The following is a 26934-nucleotide window of genomic DNA, read 5'->3' as shown; positions in this document are numbered from 1 at the left end:
CAATATGACGCCTTCAAAACTCATTTATGCGTTAATATGGGTCGTGTATGCCTTGTATTCGTAATATTGGTCACCGTTTTTCTTTTACCTTTTGCGTATATTAATATTTAAATACATAAAAATGGTTTTACTTATCTGATTTCTAAATGCATCAAATCGTTAGAGTACAGATGGCTGAAGCCTCAGTCACTAAATCTGTTGGCTTGCTTAATGCTTAAAGAGACACAGTCTCTAACGTCATGTTGGAAAACCAGCTTTTCCAAGCATAATACTGGACAGAAAGCAAAGCACACACAAAGAAGGACAACAGCATAGTGAAACAAATTGTGCCTAAAAACTATCGAAAAACGGCATCATAAGTAATAGCAGGTCTGCTCTACCTCTTTTCTAAACAGTTCGTCTTCAGCTCTTTTACGTTATATACCATTGGAAGACTTCCTGTCCCCGATCAAGTTTGATAATCGGAAAATATGGGGTCTAAGCAATCAGAGACTATCAATAGTTCAATAACACAACGCCATCTCTTATGAATCATCATTCTCTCTTTTTCTCACTTCTGTGCAGATTTATGTCTGGAGACCTAACCGTGAATCCTGGTGGTGGTTCTGTGATCATTTGGGCAGACACACCACGGAATTCTCTCGGTCGTTTTGTTATTGTACATGGCAGTTAACACCCAGGAATATCTGGGTTGTTTATGTCGATCGTTTCGTACACACAATTTTCCCCATTTTTTGGCAAAATTCTAGGATGCTAATGGCTGATGTTATTCAAATTGATTCAGAGAGCACAGAAAGGAAATAGACCACTTAGATAGGACCACACAGTCACACCTCAATATAATCGAATTTTGGATCAGCAATTAACTTCCTTCTGCCATCGATGTATTTAACTAGCACGGCGACGTTCCGATCAACGAAACAGCCTACTCATGAAACTAACGTGCAAGTGGCTGAGTACTCCACAGACACGCGTACCTCTAACATAATTCTTAGGGAGATTCAGCGTGACACAGAGTGTGACAAAGCTGGTCCCCTTTGAATTACAGGTACAACTAAGCTGAGTGAACTGAAGCAACGAAAAATAAAATGCCTTGCTCAAGGACACAACGCTAGGCAAGGAATCGAACTCACATACCCACGATCGTGAGCCGATTACTTTAACCACTAAGCCACGCGTCTTCGCAGTTTTTTTATTTATATAGTAGACATTGATGAACCGAGTTTTTATTAAGTAATTTCTATTTAACTATTTACATTATTTTGTACACCCCCCATACCTACACACACACATGTATATATATGTACATATCTATCTATCAATATATATATATATATACATACACACACACACACACACATATATATATATATATATATATATATACACATATGTATATATATGTGTATGTGTGTATGTATGTATATAATGTATACACCCACATGTATATAGCTTAAGGAGGTATATTAATTTTTCGCTCTGATGATTTCCACACAATAGTAAGGACTTTTGCTTTCTTACTGAACATTTAAACACTTGAATGTTTTCCTTTCACTTCTCTTATTTTGTGTCCTTTGTCAGGCTGGAGGTTGTTTTTTTATCAATAAATATTTTCCAATGAAATTAAAAACCGGATGAAAAAAATGAGTTTTGATGTACACAAACTTGTCACCTACAGATTTGCTACGCCCTTCAGTAACTACAATAACTACAACAAACATTGTTGTAGTTATTGCTCTTGTTGTTATTGCTGTTGTTGTTATTGTTGTCATCGTCGTCGTCGTTGTTGTTAGGATGTGCCACCAGCTGGAAGGAACATAAAGGCGTCAGACAAAACACTTTGCGGACTTTCGTACAGGTTTTTCCTCTCTGCGTTCAAATCCTACGATCAAGTCCTCGAGTTGATGCCATTGACTCCTTTCTTCGCCCCAAAACTGTTGTATTTTTGCCCAAATAAAAAGCCATTGTTTTTTTTTTCCGCCACAGTCAACTTTATCTTTCATCCTTTCATGGTCGATGAAATAAGTACCAGCTGAGCATTGAGGTCGATAGAATCGACTTACCCCTCCGCCGTAGTTGCTGGCCAAGTGCCAAAATTAGGAGTGGCTGTGTGGTAAGCATAGGAGTAGGAGTGGCTGTGTGGTAAGGTTCCGGGTTCAGTCCCACTACGTGGTACCTTAGGCAAGTGTCTTGTACTATAGCCTCGAGCCGACCAAAGCCTTGTGAGTGGATCTAGTAGACGGAAACTGAAAGAAGCCCGTCGTATATATGTATATATATATATATGTGTGTGTGTGTGTGTGTGTGTGTGTGTGTGTGTGTATGTGTTTGTCCCCCCAACATCGCTTGACAACCGATGCTGGTGTGTTTACCTCCTCGTAACTTAGCGGTTCGGCAAAAGAGAGCGATAGAATAAGTACTAGGCTTACAAAGAATAAGTCCTGGGGTCGATTTGCTCGACTAAAGGCGGTGCTCCAGCATGGCTACAGTCAAATGACTTAAACAAGTAAAAAGTAAAAGACTAAAAGAGATTATTATTATTATTATTATTGTTGTTGTTGTTGTTGTTATTATTATGTATTGCTTTTGCACAACCTTTAACGCTGGAGATGCGCTACGGTGCCATCTGTTCACTACCAGTGAACTCAGGTAACACCCCTTGTGTTTCGAGCACCATCCGGAGTATTCCAGCGGTTCCAAGCAGGGCTGTTTCCTGCAAGTGCTTCACCCTTATTGCAAACTGTATTTGTTCCATGTACTTCTCGAGATTTTTACTCACTATTCCTCAGGCTCCGATAGTTGTTGGTACCACTACCACCTTTTTCATCGACCACAACTGTTTAACCTCCCAAGCTAACCTGTCATATTTATCGACTTTTCTTTATTCTTTATCGCAAACCTTGTTGTCAGCTGAGCATCATTTGCTTTCTTTCTCAATTAACCCTATGTCTGGTTTCCTATTCTCCATCTCATGGTCGCACTGGATCATAAAATCCCACAGGATCTTTGCATTATCATTTTCGATGATGCCTTCGGGTTTTATGCTCGTACCACTTTTTGCTCTGTCAAGTCCATACTTCTTGCAAAGTGTCCAATGGACAATCCGCCTATTTTGTCATGACGTCTCTTATATTCTTTCTCGGCTAGTGGCGTACATTGACTGATAATATTCCATACGGTTTCCATCTTCTCCACAAATTCAGCACTTATCACTTTCTGATGTGTTGTCTATTCTGTATTTGATGTAATTGGTTGTTAAAGCTTGCTCTTGGGCAGCACAGATTAGAGACTCAGTTCCCTGTCTTAAATCACTTTTAGTCATCCATAGCCATTTTTGTCTCCGTCTGTCTTTTCTTTTTCTCCGTCTGTCTTTTCTTTTTCTCCGTCTGTCTTTTCTTTACCCACCTATTTTCAGTTTCATTCATTCTCAAGTGCTTGTACAATGTTTTATCTTTGCAATCTCCCATCCTACACAGTCCTGGCCTTCTTACTTCCAATAATAGCGGTTCTGTGACGTTTATACATACCATGCTATATTGTTTTCTTCTGCTCTAATGCTGTGTTCGCATCCGATCAGTCCTCTTCACCTTCATTTTCTTGGTACATACAGTCTGTGTGTGTCACGTTTTGTGTGGAGTATCCTATATCTAATCAGCAACTGCCTTGTCTTTCTGTCTAAGCTGTTTAATTTGTCTACTGTCCATGCGATTACCCCTGCTCCATATCTAAGGAGTGGAACCGCCCAGGTGTTGATAGTTTCGATCTTATTCCGTCCCCCTCCCCCAAATTTCAGGATTTGTGTCTATAGTAGAAAAGATTATTGTTATTATTGTTATTCAGGGATAGAGCCGTATGCGCCATCTAAGTGACTCAGGGTACAAATACACGAAGCCCAATATACCCATCATGACTACCCGTCTGATAAAGGTACACTAGGCAATGCATCACAACCATATGTGTGTGACATGGTGACTTAATATCAAGTTAAACGGCGCATGATCTTGCAAGTGGGACCCAGTTAGAATTTTTTTTTTCTTCAGGTCGAGTAGCCCATTCCGCTCAAAAGGTCCCTGAATAAGGATTGTTTAAGGATGATGAACGAATCACCCAGGTTTTCAGGGGTGAATTATTCAAACCTCCGAAGAATTCCCCTCAACAAATGGCTATGATGCTCCCCCATTATACCTGCTGATGATTAGAGATGCACATATCGTCAACCACCAAGGAATACGAGAACTCGTTAAGGTCAAAAACCTAACAAGCACATCTGTGGTATTGAGCAGAATATTTGTTGTAACCCATCTTTAACACGAAGGCAAAACATGTACCTGATAGCACTTCCAATCAGTTTAAGATCAGAAGCCATGAGAGCCACAAGGCAGAATGACTAGAGCACCGGACAAAATGCTCAGCAGTTTTAATTATTTGCATGCATACATATATGTATGTTGTATGCATTTATGCATGTATATATATATATATATATATATATATATATAGAGAGAGAGAGAGAGAGAGAGAGAGAGAGAGATAGATAGATAGATAGATAGATAGATAGATAGATAGATAGATAGATAGATAGATAGATAGATAGATAGATAGATAGATGTGTGTGTGTGCGTGTATTTGTGTGTGTGTGTTTGTATTCTTGTCGCTTGTTTTACATATTTTAAATATTCGGCGCTATAAATGCTTCTTACATTTCTCAAACAATTCCTAACTCTTGGCAAATATAGAGAAGATACATTTCGTCATGTGAAAGGGTCTAATGTTGCCGTTGCTACAGCTACTGCTGCTGCTGCTGCTGCTGCCATTACCATTTCTGTTACAGTTGTTGCTGTTATTGTTTTGTTTTGTTCTGTTTTTATATTAAGTTATCCTTATTGAGCAGTACTCTATCCGCTCAATAGAGTACAGTAGATGTCCGAAAATAGCATCTTGGTATTTATTTGTGAAGCATGCTGTCGTAGCTAGAACATTGTAGAACGCAAACCCTAGAAAGGGTACAGTTGGGGACAGGAATTACACTCATAGGGAGGCTATAATAACTTAGAATATGAAAGAATATTGGTAGAAATGCCTCCGTAAAACACAAGATTTATGGACCAGATGTAAGGATCCTAAACAAGAGAAAGAAGTTGTAGACAGTAATCGAAATCAGTTTCCCAGCGAATACTAATAAAGTGTTAAAGTTTACTGAAAAAGGTAACAGCTCTACTGAAACGAAGAGAAATATGCAACGGTTCCGTCGCGTTTATATCACTTTAGATTCCTGTCATTGATGGAGCATTTCGCTACGCGACCACCTGCTTCAGTAGCAATCTTGAGAATCTGGGATTCGCAAAAGCAGAAAGGACATGATGTGTCAAGAAATTAAAAATACAAGAAATTAAAAATACAAGGCATTAAAATACAGGGCATTAAAGGTACTGCGAAAGTACGTAAAATTTTGGAGAAATTTAGCATGTAATAAATAAATATACACACGGTGTAGACATTCACTCTCTGAATGTGTACACGTTACGTAAGTCAAAACATACAGCCGCAAAGACCCTCTGACGTCCATATTTGCACACATGCATACGTGTGAACATATGTTCACACATGTATATTGCAAATATTGTACATGCATAAATATAAGCATACATGCATACGTGCATACGTGCATACGTGCATACCTCGTTGATATTGTCCGAATTCCAACGCCAGAACCTTAATCCTAGGTCTGAAACTGACTCCTTTTTTTTCTTTGATGACAAACTCGAAAAACGCATGCAGCAAATCATAGATTCCGATACACAAGCGTGCGTACAGACATACACACACACATATATACGCATGCGCGTATGTATATATATATAATATATATATATATATATATATATATGTACACCCACACCCACACATACACACACACATATATATGCATGTGCATATATAAATATATATATATATATATACATTTATATACAAATACACATGTACATTGAAACATAAATATATGCGTGTGCGCGTGTGCTAGTGGAGCATTGTTAACACTAGATTGCAAAGGCTCGAGAGTTCTGGTCAGTATTTGCGCTGACCCTCAATAAATTTGGAGTAAGATCCACACTGAAGTACTGCAATCACCTCTGGGACGACGTTGGTTGCTTCGTAGAATGACATTCTAGACCATATTCCTAAAGAAGAAACCTTCCCACTATGAGTACGAGAACTGTTGATTAATCCTTGGGCTCCTCTCTAACTACTACTACTACCACCATTACTACCACTACTACTATTACTACTATCACTACTACTACTACTACTTCTGCTACTACTACTAGCTCGACAATTATTCTTCTGAATTAGTTGGCTGCATAACATAATCCTTTCTTCTCGGCCAGTCATATCGAATGATATCCGTTAAACCCAAATATGTGACGTCTTGTGTGTTCAAGAGATTCCGGTGAATTTCAAAAACGGAAAATTGTCCACAGCATTATGTTATCAAAAAATCTTGTCTGTCTACATTTATACAGGTAAGGGGCGCTCCAGTAAAAACTCTGCGCACAGGTATTACTCCTCAGAACTGTGACGTTCTGGAGTAAACCCCGACCAATCAATGACCAAACTGAATGCGAACTAAATCGATTCCATTAGATAGGAAGAATCTGTAAAAGACTTACGTTCTAACTCTCTTCTTTTGCCTAACTTAAGTATAAACAAAAAAAAAATGAAGTTAAGCCTAATGCGCATCGCCCTGCCCTCATTCTTCATCCTACGCCCGTCCTTCACACCTAACTACGCAGAATTTACGTGTTTATAAAGTTCGCTTTGCAATTAGTTCTTGAGTTCGATCCCATGTGTGGTATTTTGGACAAGCTTTGAATAAAGAAAGATTTCACTTCGTTTTTAGTTTCCGTGTATTTCGATTAAAGATAGCTCAAATAGTTCTTTTAATTATCAACAAACGAGAAGAAATTAAATGAAATAAAGAGCTTGTTTTGTTTGCCTGTTTTGGTTGTTCTTCTTGAACCAAATTACGGGCAAAAGTATTCATTATACATTTCTCTACATTGACCTCTGACATAGACTCAAGACTGCAAATTTGGGAGACGGTTGCCGACAATCGATTAAATCGAGCTAGTGATTGACTTGGTGTTTGGAGGGGTATCGGGGTGTTGGGTGCCAGAAAAACGAGAGGCAAAACTGGCCTCGTCAAGATCTCAACTTGGACTCTCAAAGAATCTCCGGTTTTTACGAATATTAATTAGTTGTTGTTGCAGTTATTATTGCTGTGGTTTACCCACCCATCCCTGTATAAGGCCTGATCGAGGAGACCGATAGCAATTGGTCCGAAGGAGGCAAGATGCATTTGAAATTCTTATTTACCCTGACAGTCACAAGGCCGAATCAGAGTATGGCGTAATTGGAAGCACCAAAACGAAGGACACGAGATTAATGGAATAGGTAGAAAGGATTAATTATAAGTGATAGTAAAAAGTACTTGAGAGCCATCGGCCCTGAAGAACTAAGAAGATTAGTAAAGCTGAGGAGAGGAAAACAGCGGAGAGACTGTCCCTTTTAGCAGAGTAAAGGTGCGTAGCTTGGTGGTAAGGGTATTCGGCTCCGAGGTATGTGGGAAGGAGGATCATTGAAAAAAAAAAAGGCGGCGAGCTGGCAGGAACGTTAGCACGCCGGGCGAAATACTTTGCGGTATTTTGTCTGCCGCTACGTTCCGAGTTCAAATTCCGCCGAGGTCGACTTTGCCTTTCATCCTTTCGGGGTCGATTAAATAAGTACCAGTTACACACTGGGGTCGATATAATTGACTTAATCCGTTTGTCTGTCCTTGTTTTTCCTCTCTGTGTTTAGCCCCTTGTGGGTAGTAAAGAAATAGGTATTCGGCTCTCGATCGTAAGGTCATGAATTCAATTCCCGGCGACACGTTGTGTCCCTGAGTAAGACACTTTGTTTCGCGTTGCTCCATTCCACTCAGCGGGCAAAAATGAGTTGTACCTGTAATTCAAAGGGGCCAGCTTTGTTACATTCTGTGTATCACGCTAAAACTCCCCGAGAAATACTTTAAGGATTCTTGTGTCTGTGGAATACTCAGCCACTTGCATGTTAATTTCTCGAGCAGGCTGTTCCGTTGATCCAGCCAACTGGAACACTCGTCGTCGTAACCGACGGAGTACCAGCCAGCTTTTGCCAGAGAACCATTAGGTGATCTCATGTCCAATCTTGGCAACAATCTCGGTTGGGTACCCCGTCCCCAGCCGTAACAATTGGTAGCATCGTCCTATCTTCCAGTGTGGTGTATGAATAGATATAGGAGGGCCAGATGTATAAACCATCGATAAAACAAAATGATCTCAAGGAAAAAAAGATAATGTACTCAAAAAGAGCATTGAATTGTTTGGAGAGACACCACCTCCCCAGGAAAATGCCACGAATTGCCCAGCAGAGAACTGGATTGCGAGAAAGAAAGAGAAAAACGTTTTTTAAAGCGTCTTACGAGTTTATTAATGAAATATTTTGCGAAGAGTCTTTTAAAGATGCGAATTATAAACAATAGGAGTGGCTGCGTGGTAAGTAGCTTGCTTACCTACCACATGGTTCCGGGTTCAGTCCCACTGCGAAGCACCTTGGGCAAGTGTCTTCTACTATAACCTCGAGCCGACCAAAGCCTTGTGAGCAGATTTGGTAGACGGAAACTGAAAGAAGCCCGTCGTATATTTGTATATATATATATATATATATATATATATATATATATATATATATATATATATATATATATATGCGTGTGTATATGTTTTTTGTGTCTGTGTTTGTTCCCCCAACATCGCTTGATAACCGATGCTGGTGCGTTTACGTCCCCATAACTTTGCGGTTCGGCAAAAGAGACCGACAGAATAAGTACTAGGTTTACAAAGAATAAGTCCTGGGGTCGATTTGCTCGACTAAAGGCGGTGCTCCAGTATAGTCACAGTCAAATGACTGAAAGAAGTAAAAGAGTAAAAAGAGCAAAGAGTAAGCCAATGACAGAAAGAGATTAGTAAAGCGCTGCGGCTGCGGTTATGAGACAAATTGTTGTGAAACAAAGAGAACCAGAAAACGGAATGAGACTCCTAAATTGCCCTAGCCAAAGTATTCCAGCAAGTGTCTTCGGGTACCCCTCCCACCCCCCAGAGATCTGTAAGAGGAATAGCTGAAGGGCGTGTTGTGGATTAATTCGACCCAATTTAGCCAGAGCTTTATTGCGTGCGAAACCTTAATTGTTTTATATGGTATATAAATTGAAATTAGATCTTGTTTTAATTATTGCCTTTTTTATTATTTTATACTTGTTTATATTCAATTAATTATCTGTCTACTGAATACTGTCCTCTCTGATCAAGCTTTTTATATAATAACTTTGTCCAACACTTCACGTGTTGTAAAATTCGTGTCTTTGATGTTTATTGTAATCTATTGTACCTGTTGAGACCCTGTGGCTAATAAAAACATTGTTGTTGTTGTTGTTGGCGTTATTGGCGCTGTTGTTGTTGTTGTTGTTGTTGTTGTTGGCGCTATTGCTATATACATGATGAAGAGAGTGTCAGTTTTAAAAATATGAAATATATCATATTACTTGGCACGTCCCTGAAACGGTCCGTAGATGGAACTTTTAAACTTTTAAATTTTTGAATTACTTTCGTGGTATTTTTGTACGTCCTTTTGATACTTTATCATCTCAAATTTTTATTACACCAATATATTATAACTTTTAAATGTAAATTCACTATGTTTTATGTATCACATCAATATTTATCTACTTTACGTGTATCTTTATATTTATATATTTGGAATTTTTATTTCCGTTTTATAAATATAGAAGATATATGTATGCATTTGATTTTCGAACGTGTTTATTAATTATGGTCCTCTAGTTCCTGCTTGTATTGCCTCCATTGAGATTATTAAGTGGAATATAGCTCACTTGGAGCACTACAACTCCAGTCTGTATTTCATTTGCGAGTATTGTTAACATTAGCAATCTCAAAATAAAGCTGTGTATTTTATACATGATGGTATAAACAGGAAGCTTTGTAGTATACATTTTCAAATGAAAGTATATACGTGTATGTGTGTATGTATACATATATGCGTGTGTGTAGTGTGTGTATGTATATATATATATATGCATGTATGTATATATGTATATACATATGTATATATATATATATATATTTGTGTCAGGTCACTTTCGAGTGCTACTGGTAACATGTAACCCAGTACAACCTGTTGCATGGTCGGGCCGTCGGCGACTAAACCGGCAACCCCACCAAACTTGCTTGGTGAGGAGGATGTTTTTTGGACACCCAGCGAGATGAAAAACAAAACCCATCAAAGGGCGGAGGAACTCTTGAGAGTCAACGGCCATCCAATAAATGTCTAAAGACTGTATCATGCGCGGGGACATAGAAATAATCGGACTGAATACCCGATCGCGCGGTTAAACCATTGGGAGTGAAGGACTCCTAGCCTTTGTTAGGGCATCCTTCTAGAAGAAGGTAACTCAGGTAACTGGGATAACTCCGACATAAAACGTGCGGCTCAGTGGTTACCGATGATGTTGACTTGTTCTTCTTTTCGGATTATGGCTGCTGTTGCTTAGTGAGTGGGATTGACTCAGTGCACACCCTTTCCTCACTTTAAAAAATCTTCTTGCACAGGCATTGCACGATAACAACATTGATTAAGCTTCGTGCAATGGCCATACTTGATAACGAGGGGGCAACCACCATATATATATGTATATATATATACATATATATATATGAATATGTATATATATATATGTGTGTGTGTATTCACACACACACATATATACATGTAGGTAGTTATAGATAGATAGATAGATATATAGATAGATAGATAGGTAGATAGATAGATATGTAATATTGGCATGTGTGTGTCCATGTGTGTGCATGTGTGTGCGTATGTCTATGTGTGCATACCTGTATGCATGCGCGCGCACATTTCTAGAAAACAATTGTATCTTTAACGTGAAAGCCATGTCTGGTTTGACAAGTCATATCATACTGACAAATCTATCACTGGGTTACGAAATGATTTGGAAATAGCGAGAAGAATGAAGGCATTCTTCCTGTAACATCTCAGACCTTTCGTCATTCCACTGTAGTTATGATAAAAAAAAAACAGTCAAGTACTTGTTCGATTTAATTACTAAGCTACCACCCACAACTTTATAGCCTTCTGCCTGTGTTATAAAGTTATTTTCCACTATTTCATGGCTACACGCAGTGGAGGGCTGGGTCTAAAAATAGGAGACTAAGGGAGCCCACCCGCAACTATAAGAGGGCCCCCGCAACTACAAGGGGACCCAACGGCAACTACAATACTATAATTTATTTATCTTTTTAAAGTATTATTTTCAACTAGGCGTAGGAGTGGCTGCAAGTAGCTTACTTACCAACCACATTGTTCCGGGCAAGTGTCTTCTACTATAACCTCGGGCCGACCAAAGCCCTGTGAGTGGATTTGGTAGGCGGAAACTGAAAGAAGCTTGTCGTATATATGTATGTGTGTGTGTGTGTGTGTGTGTGTGTGTGTGTGTGTGTGTGTGTGTGTGTGTGTGTGTGTGTGTGTGTGTGTGAATGTTTGTGTGTCTGGGTTTGGCCCCACAACATCGCTTGACAACCGATGTTGGTGTGTTTACGCCCCCGTAACCTAACGGTTCGGCGAAAGGGACCGATAGAAGAAGTACTAGGCTTAGAAAGAATAAGTCCTGGGGTTTATTTGCTCAACGAAAAGGCGGTGCTCTAGCATGGCCACAGTCAAATGACTGAAACAAGTAAAAGAGTAAAGGAGTAACTGTTTACAAACCCAGCCAGATGAAATAATTAGTGCATTCTTCCAGGAGTGAATAAAAAAATTCTCAAACTTGAGGGAATACTAACATGGGTCACCATATATGGATTCTAATGAAACAGGGGTCCATTTGCCATCGGGCAAGCTGGCAACCTGACCAGTCCGCCACTAGCTTACACGGATCATAATTTCGTGGCTTGTGCAATCAACTTATAACAGACAATATACAAGGACATGGATGTTGGAAGCTGAACGTATCTTTTTCTGATCAGATGATTTTAGGGGCAGGATTATCAAACTAATCAAGCTGGAATTTACAGGAACCTACATCAGTAAAATGTAGAGTAGCATCGACTGGATATAGCACAAATATGTTGTTGTAGAGAATACAAGAATAAAGAAGGTGCTTTTGAACTGTTTAAAAGAGGCTTATAGACGGAGTTTGCATACATCGTAGACGAAGGATGTGTTGCTTGTGCTAAGACGAGAGCGCTAAACCACTACGACAGGAAGACCGTTCGATGGCCCCGATGGTGGAAGAGAGGCCTAGAAAACAAGGCCATAATCCAGTCTACGACTGAGTGCAGTTCGATTTTTTACCACCCGTAGTACTTTAAACTAAATATAGAAAAAGAACAAATTTTACCCTGCTACGCATATTCAAATGTTTTCCTTTTGGAATTTCAGACCGAACCACTTCCTACTTCCCCATTGAATAGTTGATAACCGCAGTCTTCAACGAGTCGCGCCGCTACCCTCGCTCACACCAGTAACACAGCAGGTACTTATTTCTGGCCTTTTGTTTCTCAAATCTGGTCAAACGCAATCGTAGTGCGAATATTATCACAGTTTATCTCATCGTGCACATGGGAGTATGTTGAGAAATATACAGACCTAAACCCTTACGATCGTCATCATCATCATCATCATCATCATCACCATTATAATTATTATTATTATTATCATTATTCAGTAGTTTTATTTTTATAGCGTGCTTTCACTTCACTACCGAGCGCAGCTCTGTGTGCCTTGGGTATGTGCTGTGATTTGTTGTGATGCTCTGATGGTTATTGTATGGAAAGTGTTCTGCGTAGGATGTGTGCAGTGCCTAGTAGTGCAATTTTCTGTATGTTATATGTGTTTGTAAGTCCTGGTGTTTTTGTTATGTATTTGTCTGAATATTTTTTTATCATGCCTAATGCACCTACTATGATAGGAATTGTTTCTGTTTTCAGATTCCACATTCTAGTTACCTCTATTTCCAGGTCTTTGTATTTTGAGAGTTTCTCCATTTCTTTTAGAGACACGTTGTCATCTGCCGGTATTGATACATCAATTAGAAAGCATTTTTTTTCTTCATGATCTCTGACAACTATATCTGGTCTGTTGGCCTTAATTTCTCTATCTGTGTGTATCGGCATATCCCAGAGTATGGTTGCTTTCTCGTTTTCTGTGACCTTTTCTGGTGTGTGCCTATACCATCTTTTTTCTGATGTTATTCCATAATGTTGGCATAGCTTCCAATGTATGTAGGTTCCAACTCTGTCATGTCTGTGGATATATTCCTTCTTAGCCAGGACTGGGCAGCTAGAGATAATATGATTTATTGTTTCTTGCCCATCTCCACATATTCTGCAGTTACTTGTAATATTTCTTTTCATTACATGTTTTTGGTAATTTCTGGTGGGGAGGCTTTGGTCTTGTGCTGCAATTAAAAATCCCTCTGTTTCTGCTTTGAGTCCTGAGCTTCTCAACCATTGCTGGGATTTTTCTTTGTCTATTTCTTTTGCGTTTAGTTTAGTGCAGTATTTACCATGAAGGGGCTTTTCTTGCCATCGTTTTATCATGGTTCGTTGCTGTTCTATTTTTAGTTTGGATTTCATTTGTTTTATAGCTTTTGTTGTTTCTTCATCATCTTCTTCTTCTTCTTCTTCGTGTTTATTAGGTGGTATGATTTCTTGTTTGTATTTGTCAGCTTCCTTAAATACTGAGAACAGTTTTTTGTTTTGCTCGTATTTTGCTGCTATCTGGATCAGTTTTCCTTCCTTCTGAAGTAGATATTTTTGCAGTCCTATGGTGGTTATTTTATAGTAGTTTTCCAGCTGTATAAGGCCTCTACCACCTTCTATACGTTGTATATATAGTCTTTCTATGTCAGATTTTGGGTGATGCATCCTAGATCCTGTCAGTATTTTTCTTGTTTTCCTATCTATTTTGGACAGTTCATTTCGTGTCCAGTTAAGGATATTGTAGCTGTAACTTATAACTGGGACAGCTAAAGTGTTGATACCTATTATCTTGTTTTTAGCATTGAGCTCTGTTTTTAGTATTGATCTAACTCGTCTATAATATTCTTTTTTTATTTTCTCTTTCATTTGTGTGTTAATAATAATAATATTATTATTATTATTATTATTATTATTATTATTATTATTATTAAAGCAGTGAGCTGGAGAGTCGTTAGCACGCCGAGCGAAATGCATAGCGGGATCTCGTCTGCCGTTACGTTCTGAGTTCAAATTCCGCCGAGGTCGACTTTGCCTTTCATTGGGTCGATTAAATAAGTACCAGTTACGCACTGGTGTCGATATAATCGACTTAACCCGTTTGTCTGTCCTTGTTTATCCTCTCTGTGTTTAGCCCCTTGTAGGTAGTAAAGAAATAGGTATTTCGTCTGCTGCTACGTTCTGAGTTCAAATTCCGCCCGCTGAGGTCAGCTTTACCTTTCGTTCTTTTTAACATCGTGGAAGAGTCATTTAAACTACTGTACAACATACGCACATTTCGTTTGTCTCTTGATTATAGTTTCAAACTTTGACACAAAGCCAGCAGTTTCCAGGAGGGGAAGCAAGTTGAGTTCATTGACTCCGATACTTGACTGTATCTTTACTTTATTGACCCCAGAATCATATGTAAAGACGGATGAAGCGTCGCTAAGCGTTTTTCTGGCGTGTTAACGTCTCTGCCAGCGAGCTAGCTTTTTTAGTGTGTTTCAAAACAATTATTAGAAGCACTCCGTCGGTTACGACGATGAGGGTTCCGGTTGATCCGAACAACGGAACAGCCTGCTCGTGAAATTAACGTGTAAGTGGCTGAGCACTCCACAGACACGTGTACCCTTAACGTAGTTCTAGGGGATATTCAGCGTGACACAGAGAGTGACAAGGCCGGCCCTTTGAAATACAGGTACAACAGAAACAGTAAGAGTGAGAGAAAGTTGTGGTGAAAGAGTACAACAGGGATCACCACCATCCTCTGCCGGAGCCTCGTGGAGCTTTAGGTGTTTTCGTTCAATAAACACTCACAACGGCCGGTCTGGGAATCGAAACCGCGATCCTACGACCGCGAGTCCGCTGCCCTAACCACTGGGCCATTACGCCTCCACTTCAAAACAATACCACCTATTGTGAAGTGTCAAAAATTTCCACGCCACGTGCACTACTTGACTGATCAACCGGTTGGCTTCTAGTTCAAATTTCAGACGGCCATTATCACAATCCCCATGCGGGGTCACTGTGACAAACTCGCTGTGAGAGAGGACTTGGTCTCTGAGTTATGGATGCAGTCCATTTGACAGGCTTCTTTACAATTTCCGTCAATACGAATCCAGTCACAAAACTTGGATAGAGCTCCGGCTTTGGTAAAAGGTATCAACCAATTCATTCATGCGTTCAGTTATTAATTCCTTCTTTTCTTTATTCTTTATCTTGTTTTTCTTTCATTCATTCACTATAATCAGAAGAAGAAGAAGAAGAAGAAGAAGAAGAAGAAGAAGAAGAAGAAGAAGAAGAAGAAACACTGCTTAGGTGTCGGTGCTGGGTTTTTTTTTGTTTTTAATTTTGATTTTGATTTATTTATGTTTACTCTGAAATCTCTGATTTTGTTTCTGTTGCTTCCCAGGCAACATTTTAAACAAGACAAGTTTTTAAAGCTTCTCTATCGGGGGCGGCGGACGGGAGAACGCACCGTAGCAGTGTATTGTTTGAGGTGTTTTAGCAACCCGCCTTCCCACATTCACCTATTCACACACATACACACACACACACACACACACACACAAACATACACACACACACGCATACTCTCACACATATTCAAACCCGCGCGCACAGGTCATTGAGAAAAACTGTCAATGGCGAATTATGATCATACTATTGTTGAAGGTCAATGTGCAAGTGTGCCAAGCATAAACACAATGTTCTTTTAGTAATATAGATTTGTCATTGTAGACGAGCGTTGAAAAGGTGACTATATAAATTTAAATTATGTTATTATTAGTGTTGTGGTTGTTGCTTTAACAGCATAAAGTTAAAATGGAGATTTGTACACAATAAATTGTTTATGACTTGTTTAAGAATTCCGTTTTGATTTGAGGCTGACTACTTAGTATTACGTTATCGGTAGTAACCCTTTCTACTAAGGGCACAAAGCCTGAAATTTGGGGGGAAGGGACTAGTCGATTAAATCGACCCCAGTGTTTCACTGGTATTTAATTTATCGACCCCGAAAGGATGAAAGGCAAAGTTGACCTCGGTAGAATTCGAACACAGAACGCAGCGGCAGAGGAAATACCGCTAAATATTTCGCCCGACGTGCTAACGATTCTTTCTACTGGATGCACAAGGCCTCAGATTTGGAGGATGGGGTTAAGTCGACTACGTAGACGACTCCAGTGCGTAACTGATTCTTATTTAATCGACCCCGAAAGGATGAAAGGCAAAGTCGACCTCGGTGGAATTTAAACTCGGAACATAACGGCAGACGAAATATCTATTTCTTTACTACCCACAAGGGGCTAAACACAGAGGGGACAAGCAAGGACAGACAAATGGACTAAGTCGATTACATCGACCCCAGTGTGTAACTGGTACTTAATTTATCGACCCCGAATGGATGAAAGGCAAAGTTGACCTCGGCGGAATTTGAACTCAGAACGTAGCGACAGACGAAATCCCGCTAAGCATTTCGCCCGACGTGCTAACGTTTCTGCCTGCTCGCCGCTTTATGTTATCTGTAATAATGACAGTTTCTTCGTGACCGAAGATCATGAGGAACGATAGCACGCCCTCGAATTACTGTGGAAACTGATCCTTTGTACTGCAAGGTTTTTCTTCCTGCTCCGCTTTGTAGCTTTAGAGAGAGTCAATCCATGCAATCGGACCCCACTTTTTAGACTTGGAGTTCTGACTGCAATGGCTTAATGGACTAAGACGGTTGCGGTGACCATTAAGATGTAGGTTTTACGTAGGAGTGGCCTTCTTCTAGGTGAACTTCTTTACAGGGCTGGAGAGCTCCATCTACTCTCGAGTTGACGAAGGGGTGTCAAATATGGCACCGGACTGCCTAAGGGACTCCACTCTTGATTTACTGTCGATGTTGTGTCCTCCAGCCTTTTCCTTTCTCAAGGCACTAACAAGGCACTGTGGTTTTGTACTTGGAATTTCTTTCTTGGAAAAGACAAAGCAGTGGAGATCTGAGCATCCCAATGTAGACGGAAGCAATTGGGTGGGGTAGGTATACTGAAATACTATTGCAAAACTTAAATAAAGTTAATGAGTTTGGCCAGGGAACAAGAATTCCAATAACCTATTTATGAGCGCAAGAATTAAGGCGGCCAATTGGCAGCGTCTTGAGATCGCCAACTATATTCCTTTGCGTTAATCGTTCCAACTTTCTGAGTGCGAATCCGATAAAGGTAAATTTTTGTTTTCCAACCTCTTGCTGCTGGTAAATAAAGTACATATCGTGTCCTTGAATCGATTCTTCTCTAACTCTTTCCTTTTTTTTTTTTTTTTTTTTTTGCATGTCTGTTTCTTTCATCTCAGGAATAAATCGATCATGTCCCCCTCAGATGGTAAGATTAGGTTCCGCTGCCTCTAAATAGATAAGCCCAATATATACCCATCTGCCACAGCTGCATCCCTAAGACTCCGCCAAAGATTTTAAGTGCTCATGGCATTATAGAAAAATCATTATTCCAAAATGGTGGAAGCAGCGAACCGGCAGTATCGTGAGAACATCGGATAAAATGCTTTGCATTTTATTCCGGTTTTTCATGTTCTGAGTTCAAATCGCGCCGAGTTTAATTTTGCCTTTTATTCTTTCGGGGTCGATAAAGTAAAGTTCTCGTGAAGTAGTGAGATCGACAGCGTCGAATAACCACTCATCTCAAAATCGCTGACCTTATAGCTAAATCAGGAACCATTATTTCTGAGGGTGAATATGAGAAAAATACGTTTGCACCAAGAATTCTTCTAACACTCTTCTGCCATTTCATTCTTACACGTTACCATTTTCTAATTCGAATGGCAATTGGCTATGACAATCAATTAATTTGTGTCATTAATTAAGATATGTCCTTAATTAATGTACGAAAACAATTGAGTACAGCCTTGCTAAAATAATCACAGGATGAAGCAATTAATATTTTCATATATACGTACAGACGTGGTTGTGTTGTAAGGTTCTGGGTTCAGTCCCACTAGGTGACACTACGATGGAGTGCCTCCCACTATATCCTTGACAACCGGTGTCGCGTGTTTGCGTCCCCGTAACTTAGTAGTTCTCCAAAAGAGACCGATAAAATAAGTACCAGTCTTATATAAAATATATGCCGGTGTCGATCCCTTCGACTAAGAATTCTTCAAGGCAGTGCCCGAGCATAGCCGCAGTCTAATGACTGAAACAAGTAACAGATAAAAGATAAGATATATATATGTTTGTATGTATTTCGAGTCAAGGCCTCTTTGTATTAAACGCTACCCGTCCCACGTGCGCTACTTTACATCTGGCTCAGGCTGGCTTATAGCCAAACCAAGTGGATCTTGCTGTGAACTTGACATTTGTAAGTTGCACAACAAAGTTACACAAGTTGCACAACAAACGATGTCATATTTGGACTGTGACAAGGCTAACGTTAATGTAATCGAACAAAAACACTGTGCAGTGTGTTCCCCATCCTCACCCCCAGCTCCAACTCCAGCGCCAGACAGAGAGAATGAGATAGAGGGCGAGGGAGAGAGAGAGACATAAAAAAACCGCTTGATACTTGTTTAAAGTGTTGGCGGGAAAGTAATAAACTTTTATTTTTCTCTTAGGTAAACAACAATGGAAAATGGAGGTTAGTAAGTCGACGTGCAACAGACGCCTAAGGACGGTTTTCTGGTTATTGTGAGTGAATGAGGGAACGAAAGAACGAAAGAACGAAAGAACGAACGAACGAAAGAAACAAACAAACAAATGAAGAAAGACTAAGTAAAGGAATAGCTTCGACCAAAGCTTCTGATCCAGTCAAACATCGAGATCGAGATTGAGGGAAGATGGAAACTGTACTGAAGCTCATCGGATGGACAGCAGCGATGGTTCAAAGACTTAGTCTTGTCACACGCTGTCACACTCAGTCTAATCCCAGATTGTGTTAAGGGACAGAGACAGTGAAAGTCCTTCAAAGTGGACAATACACCGTTAAAGACTATACCCCGTTGTGAAACCATGCAGCTTCGTGGTTAGGGCATTCGACTCACGGTCGTAAGGTTGTGAGTTCGATTCCCAGCGATGCGTTGTGTCCTTGAGCAAGACACTTTATTTCACGTTGCTCCAGTCCCACAGCTGGCAAATATAAGTTGTACCTGTATTTCAAAGAGCCAGCCTTGACACATCCATGTCATGCTGAATCTTCCTGAGAACTACGTTAAGGTTACACGTTTCTGTGGAGTACTCAGCCACTTGGTCGTTAATTTCATGAGCAGACTATTCCGTTGATCGAATCAACTGGAACGCTCATCGTCGAAACCGACGGAATGCCACGTACCCCGTTATGCCTGTTATACCCCGAATTCAAAGGACCAGTCTTATTACCACTCGGATTCTGCCTGAAAATTACATTAAGGGTACACGTTAGGGACACGGCGAGCTGGCAGAAACGTTAGCACGCCGGGCGAAATGCTTAATGGTATTCCGTCTGCCGTTACGTTCTGAGTTCAAATTCCGCCGAGGTCGACTTTGCCTTTCATCCTTTCGGAATCGATTAAATAAGTACCAGTTACGCACTGGGGTCAATATAATTGACTTAATCCGTTTGTCCGTCCTTGTTTGTCCTTTCTGTGTTTAGCCCCTTGAGAGTAGTAAAGAAATAGGTACACGTTAGGGATACCCAGCAATTTATACCTAATTCGAGGAATGGACATTTCAGTTAATCGAACATTCGGAGTACTTATTGTATAAATCAGATCATTGATCGATTTACTTCGTGTCAGCGTGCGCGTGCACTTCTGATTGGAGATTACTTGCTAAGGAATAAAAACTTCCGTTCTTCTTAACGGATCAACGCGTGTGTGTATGCGTTTACATTCTAGAAATATTCGTATTGTACATTTGTGTGAATTTGATGATGGTCTTCGTTCCATGAAAACCTTACCATACAAATTCTTCTCAAGATAACTCCGTATGAATGTTTGTGCGTCTATATGTATGCACGTGTATATAAATATATGTATATATGTACATGTATAAATGTATATATGCTTGTATGTATATATGTATATATATGTATATATGTATGTATATGTATATATGTATGTATATGTATATGTGCATGTATGTATATATGTATATGTATGTATATATGTGCATGTATATATGTACATGTATGTATATATGTACGTGTATGTATATATACATATATATATATATATATATTCATGTATGTATATATGTGCATGCATGTATATATGTGCATGTATGTATATATATGCGTCTATGTATATATGTACATGTTTGTATGTATGTGAATATATGCATGCATGTATATATGTATGCATAGTTGCATGCAGTGGGTGTATATTATGCGTGTTTACAATTATAGCTTAATGGTTTATCTTGTCTCATTGACTTGGCTCGAAGGAATCGGGTGCGCCCAAGAATTGCACACAGACCCTCTGAGACCGTTGCAATAGAAAAAAGTTAACGATCCCATTGAAAAGTTGCAAGTAAACGGAGGAATTCTAGAAAACCGATGTTCTGAGAATGATGGACTACAAAAAAGTGCTTCTTCCATAAGTTATGGCGGGAAACATAATATTGATAACGAGGAGAAGGGAGATGAGTAATGAAAGAGGTTTCGTAGAGATCGACCAATAATGGCCGTCTCCACAGTAGTGCAGTAGTCGAGCCTAAGAGAAGGCACAGCGTGTCTGTTGGGGCAAAGATGAAGACTATTCGTAAGCGACTTTATGTCAGTGAGGTAAATGTCATTCTTTGGATAATGGTCTAGCATGATTGTTGTCTTGCAACAAACCCGTCTAAGATGTAGGAATAGACAGTACTCCATTACGAATCTTACCGGAATTTTGCAAAAGGTAATTATTTAACCCCCTACACACACACTCACACACACACACATCATTAAATTATAAAATGCTGTCAAAAGTATATAAAGTAGTTTTCAAAATTATCCTTTTTCGACAAATGAAGAGATAAGAATATAAAACAAGACAATACTTACTTTCGCACCGTTTGACGATCTAGGGTTAGAAAGAAAATTCCAAATCGCTGCTCTCATTTTTCCATATTTCATTCCAGCAATTTTTGACTCTGTATATTGGTTAAATGTTCTGTTCTGGGCTTCTTCCAATTGTTTTAATGCGTCGTAAGTGCTATTCCAGGAATCAAAAGTGCTCCAACAGCATTTTTCGATACAGCTTTCGTCAATTCCCCAAAATTCCAGCTCCTGCCGTGCCACTTTACCACACACATTCACTGGAATATGTAACACACCGGTCCGTTGATATTCCAACACTGATGAAAAAAGTGAAGGATCGCGGTCAAAGAAATAATCGTTTGATCTCACTCGGTAGAATTGACCGAGAAACTCTTCGTTGGACAAATTGCTCAGATTTTTCCGGTATAAATTTGAACGATATGTTTCGAAGATAGTTCCACGTACATTAAAGACAACAGTCGGGGCATCTGGATCAGCAACTGCAGACACTTCAAATGTCTTGGGATCAAACTTAGTTCCAGGAATCAAAGCAGCAAGTGCGGTTCTTTTGAGTCCTTTTGTTGCCGGCATTTTTATTTCACTTCACGAAGAAAATAGCAAATTTTTATAATTATATTCAAAGTATATCTATTGTAACAAAACTATACTTATAATATATTTACAATAATATTATAATTATATTTATAACATATTAAAACTGGTTACTGGGAGAAATACTAACGAATTAAGCTTAATACAAAGTAATTATTACATATATGTAGATATAGATATATAGATACAAATATATAAGTTTATAGACATATATATATATATATATATATATATATATATATATATATATATATATATATATATAGATAGATAGATAGATAGATAGATAGATAGATAGATAGATAGATAGATAGATAGATAGATAGATAGATAGATAGATATGTATGTATAAATATATTTATATTTATATCTATATATATGTATACATAAACTTGTTAATGACAGTATCAGCAAGGTATATGTCGGAAGAAGAAGAAAAAAGAAGACGTGTTTATCGGCATGTGTTTTTGTTTTTGTTGCTTTGTTGTTAGTTTTTATAGGTTATTACAAACAGTCGAGGGAAGACGTTTTTAAAGTGATACGCAACTTGCTCTTTATAAGTAGTTTGTCCAGGCGACCAACCAATCCCACCGCATTCCTGTGTAGGATGTAAGTGACAGCAGCAGCAGCAGCAGCAGCAGCAGCAGCAGCAGTAGTAGTAGTAGTAGTAGTAGTAGTAGTAGTAGTAGTAGTAGTAGTAGTAGTAGTAGTGGTGGTGGTGGTGATGGTGGTGGTGGTGGTGGTGGTCGTCGTCGTCGTAGTAGTAGTAGTAGTGTAGTAGTAGTAGTAGTAGTAGTAGTAGTAGTAGTAGTAGTAGTAGTAGTAGTAGTAGTCGTAGTTGTAGTAGTAGTAGTAGTAGTGATGGTGGTGGTGTGGTGGTGATGGTGGTGGTGGTAATAGTAGTAGTAGTAGTAGTAGTAGTAGTAGTCAGAGGAATTGAGGCTAAAGTACTCACTACAGAGCAGCCTAGATGAGGGTTGTGTGTGTGTGTGATTTTCTTTTCGCCCGTTCTTTTACAAACCTGTTGTTTTAACTATGGTCGGCCTTCTCTCTCATTTAATTAACTAATTAATTAATTTGTCAATCAATCGTTTACTTTTGTGTTTACTGTTTCAGTTTGTCACAAAATTAAACCCTTAACTATATTTGTATATGTTTACATATATATATAAGCATGTACGTGTATATATATATATATATTATATACTATTTACTGAATCTCAATTTTTTTATATGCTAGACCACTGGTGTAAAAATTGATGTTATTAAATTAATATCCATATTTTTCACCCTCATTTTGATTATATATATATATATATATATATATATATATATATATAATCAAAATGAGGGTGAAAAATATGGGATATTAATTTAATATATATATATATATATATATATATGTATGTATGTGTGTGTGTATATATATATATATATATATATATATATATACATATATGTATGTATGTATGTATGTATGTATGTATGTATGTATGTATGTATGTATGTATGTTTACATACAAGCGGGACTTACAAGTCGCCTGTGTAAAGTCGCTCTGATGGTTGTGGAACGGACGGGAAACATGAAATGTACAAGACAAGTGAACAGGCTTTGCAATTACAATTCCGCCTGGACAATTTACAAGGGAAGGCATTCAGCTCCTGTGTTTCTTGAATATAACAAACATTGATTGGATTTCTCGACGGTAAGCGTTGTTGATCGATGGTGGTTACGCTGGTGATGCGATGATGTTGATGCGGATAATGATAACGACGACTGGGGCGATGACGATGAAGCTGATGACAATGGTGGCGGTGGTGGTAGTGTTGATTGTTGTGGTAAGTGTGGTGGTGATGGTGGTAGTGATAGTAGGCGGAGTACACGAGCTTTATTACTTCGTTGTTGCTGCTGTAATTATTGTTATTACGTTTATGTGCCTATTATTATTATTATTATTCAGTAGTTTTATTTTTATAGCGTGCTTTCACTTCACTACCGAGCACAGCTCTGTATGCCTTGGGTATGTGCTGTGATTTGTTGTGATGCTCTGATGGTTATTGTATGGAAAGTGTTCTGCGTAGGATGTGTGCAGTGCCTAGTAGTGCAATTTTCTGTATGTTATATGTGTTTGTAAGTCCTGGTGTTTGTGTTATGTATTTGTCTGAATATTTTTTTATCATGCCTAATGCTCCTACTATGATAGGAATTGTTTCTGTTTTCAGATTCCACATTCTAGTTACCTCTATTTCCAGGTATACTTGTAAGTCCTTGTATTTTTGTTATGTATTTGTCTGAATGCTTTTTTTATTATTATTATTATTATTATTATTATTATTATTATTATTATTATTATTATTATTATTATTATCATTATTATTATTATTATTATTATTATTATTATCATTATTATTATTATTATTATTATTATTATTGAGTGAGAGAGCAGTGACACTGGGGTAAAATATACGAAGCCCAATATACCCATCATGACTACCCGTCTGATAAGGGTACACCATGCACATATGTAAGCGACATGATGATCTCATATCAAGATAAACAGCACATGACCTTGCAGGTGGGGCCCAGTTAGAATTTTCTTCAGGTTGAGTAGCCCATCCCGCTCAAAAGGTCCCTGAATAAGGGTTGTTTAAGGATGTTGAAAAAACCACCCATGTTTCCAGAGGTGAATTATTCAAACCTCAAAGAATCCCTCTCAACACATGGCTATGATGCTCTCCCACTACTTATGCTCGTGATCAGAGATGCACATATCGTCAGCCACTAAGGGATATGGTCAACTGACAAGCAAATCTGTGGTATTGAGCAGAATATTTGCTGTAGCCCATCTTTTATACCAAGACAAAACAATGTACATGATAACACTTCCAATCAGTTAAGATCAGAAGCCATGAGAGCCACTGCCTGGTACTGCATCAGGGCATTTATTATTATTATTATTATTATTATTATTATTATTATTATTATTATTATTATTATTATTATTATTATTATTATTATTATTATTATCATTATTCAGTAGTCTTATTTTTATCACGTGCTTTCACTTCACTACCGAGCGCAGCTCTATGTGCCTTGGGCATGTGCTGTAGTTTGGTGTAGGGCTCTTATTTTTACTGTATTGAAAGTGTTTTGCGTTGAATGTGTGCGGTGCCTATGGGTGCTATTTATATATACTTGTAAGTCCTTGTATTTTTGTTATGTATTTGTCTGAATGCTTTTTTTTTATCATACCTAGTGCGTCCACTATGATAGCAATTGTTTCTGTTATTACACTCCACATTCGAGTTACCTCTATTTCCAGATCTTTGTATTTTGAAAGTTTCTCCGTTTCTTTTAGAGAAACATTGCCATTATTATTGTTGTTGTTGTTGTTGTTGTTGTTGATGTTGTTGTTATTATTATTATTAAAAGAAGAGTGCCATTGTTATCTTGTGAACGATATTTCGACATTTTGTGTGTCTTCAACTGGTTTAAAAAATAATATGTCAATCTACTTCATTTTGGTTAATATAGAAAGGATTGAGGTAACTCCACCTGAAGATATAGAGTCAAAATTAAAAGAAGAGTGCCATTGTTATCTTGTGAACGATATTTCGACATTTTGTGTGTCTTCAACTGGTTTAAAAAATAATATGTCAATCTACTTCATTTTGGTTAATATAGAAAGGATTGAGGTAACTCCACCTGAAGATATAGAGTCAAAATTAAAAGAAGAGTGCCATTGTTATCTAGTGAACGATATTATTATTATTATTTTATGTCAAGAGACAACAAGTTGGAAGTTCATGTTGGTTTTATGCCTAGGGTGCCATATATTTGTTTTTCTACATAGTGTTGTTCTAGAGAATGTTTAAGAAACCATAAGAAAATTATGTTTGTTTTAAAACTTGAGATTACATAGAAAGTATTTTGCGTAGGATATGAGAAGTTCCCATGAGCACTATCTTTTGAATTTCTGCCATTTTGGGGTTTCCTTGTATCTGAGATAGGCAGCAATCAGCTCCTTTTGCTATCATTCTCAGGGTACCTATAACAACAGGTATTGTCTTAGTCTTCAGGTTCCACATTTTGCTGATTTCTATTTCAAGATCTTTATACTTGTTCAGTTTTATATTGATTGGGACAGTCAAATCAATGAGGTGACATGATTTTTGTCTGAAATCTTTCAATATGATGTCTGGCCTATTCGCATCGATCTTTCTGTCAGTTTGAATTGTGAAGTTCCAGTGGAGGGAGATGTGATCATTTTCAAGCACTGGAGGTGGTTTGTATTCCCACCAGTTTTTATCATGGGGTAGATCCAGGTTTTTGTAAATTACCCAGTGAATATACTATGCTGCTCTATCATGCCTGTAGGCGCAAGAAGTCTGCACATGGAGACAACATGATCAATGGCTTCATTTTGTTGCTGACATACATATGTTGGGCAGCTGCCGTTCTTTAATATGTTGGCCTGGTAGTTTCTTGTAGATAGGCATTGATCTTGGACTGCTATGATAAACCCTTCTGTTTCTGATTTTAAGCCAGAAGCCACTAACTATTGATGGGCACGGGATTTGTCAGCATTGGCATTCTTAGCTCTCTTTGGGTATTTGCCATTGAGAGGTTTTCTTGTCATTTATCAGTAAGAATATCTAAGGCAGCAGTCTTAGCACGGGTTTTCATGCGCTTAGCTTTTTCTGTGCTTGTTTCCAGTACGTCAAATTCTGGAATTTGTTGTATTTGGAATTCACTTAGATATTCCTTTGCCTGTTTTGTTACTGAGTATGATGCTTACTTGTTTTCATGTTTTGAGACAAGTTTTAACATCCAGTCCTCAGAGGTTTTCAGGTAGGTGTCTAGGCCAATTGTGGCAATCTTCATTGTTATTGCCAGTTGTAAAAGTCCACGGCCTCCCTCTTTTCTTGGCAGGTCAAGTCGTTTTATATCTGCCTTAGGGTGGTGCATTCTATGCATTGTC

General features: G+C 38.5%; 1 protein-coding gene and 1 long non-coding RNA gene across 4 annotated transcripts in view; one reads left to right on the top strand and one right to left on the bottom strand.

Annotated features, from left to right (window-relative positions):
- The window catches only part of LOC115219011 (potassium voltage-gated channel protein Shaw-like), a 106296-nt gene that overhangs the window by 74052 nt on the left and 5310 nt on the right, over positions 1-26934 (bottom strand). For 2 of the 3 annotated variants that reach the window (XM_036508727.1, XM_036508726.1), the window contains exon 2: positions 21365-21941. In XM_036508727.1, the coding sequence (XP_036364620.1) occupies positions 21365-21941 (577 nt within the window). The remainder of the gene's footprint in view (positions 1-21364; positions 21942-26934) is intronic. The other variant, XM_036508728.1, reaches the window with a different exon arrangement.
- Positions 14016-26232, top strand: LOC118765909. The gene is made up of 4 exons (XR_005001825.1): positions 14016-14027; positions 16585-16593; positions 22287-22294; positions 26081-26232. It is a non-coding gene; the product is annotated as an uncharacterized LOC118765909 (long non-coding RNA).

The sequence above is a fragment of the Octopus sinensis genome, linkage group LG14 (assembly GCF_006345805.1).
Source record: "Octopus sinensis linkage group LG14, ASM634580v1, whole genome shotgun sequence".
NCBI lineage: Eukaryota > Metazoa > Mollusca > Cephalopoda > Octopoda > Octopodidae > Octopus > Octopus sinensis.
Note: the sequence above shows the minus strand (reverse complement) of the source record. Positions and strands in the feature narration are given on the sequence as shown.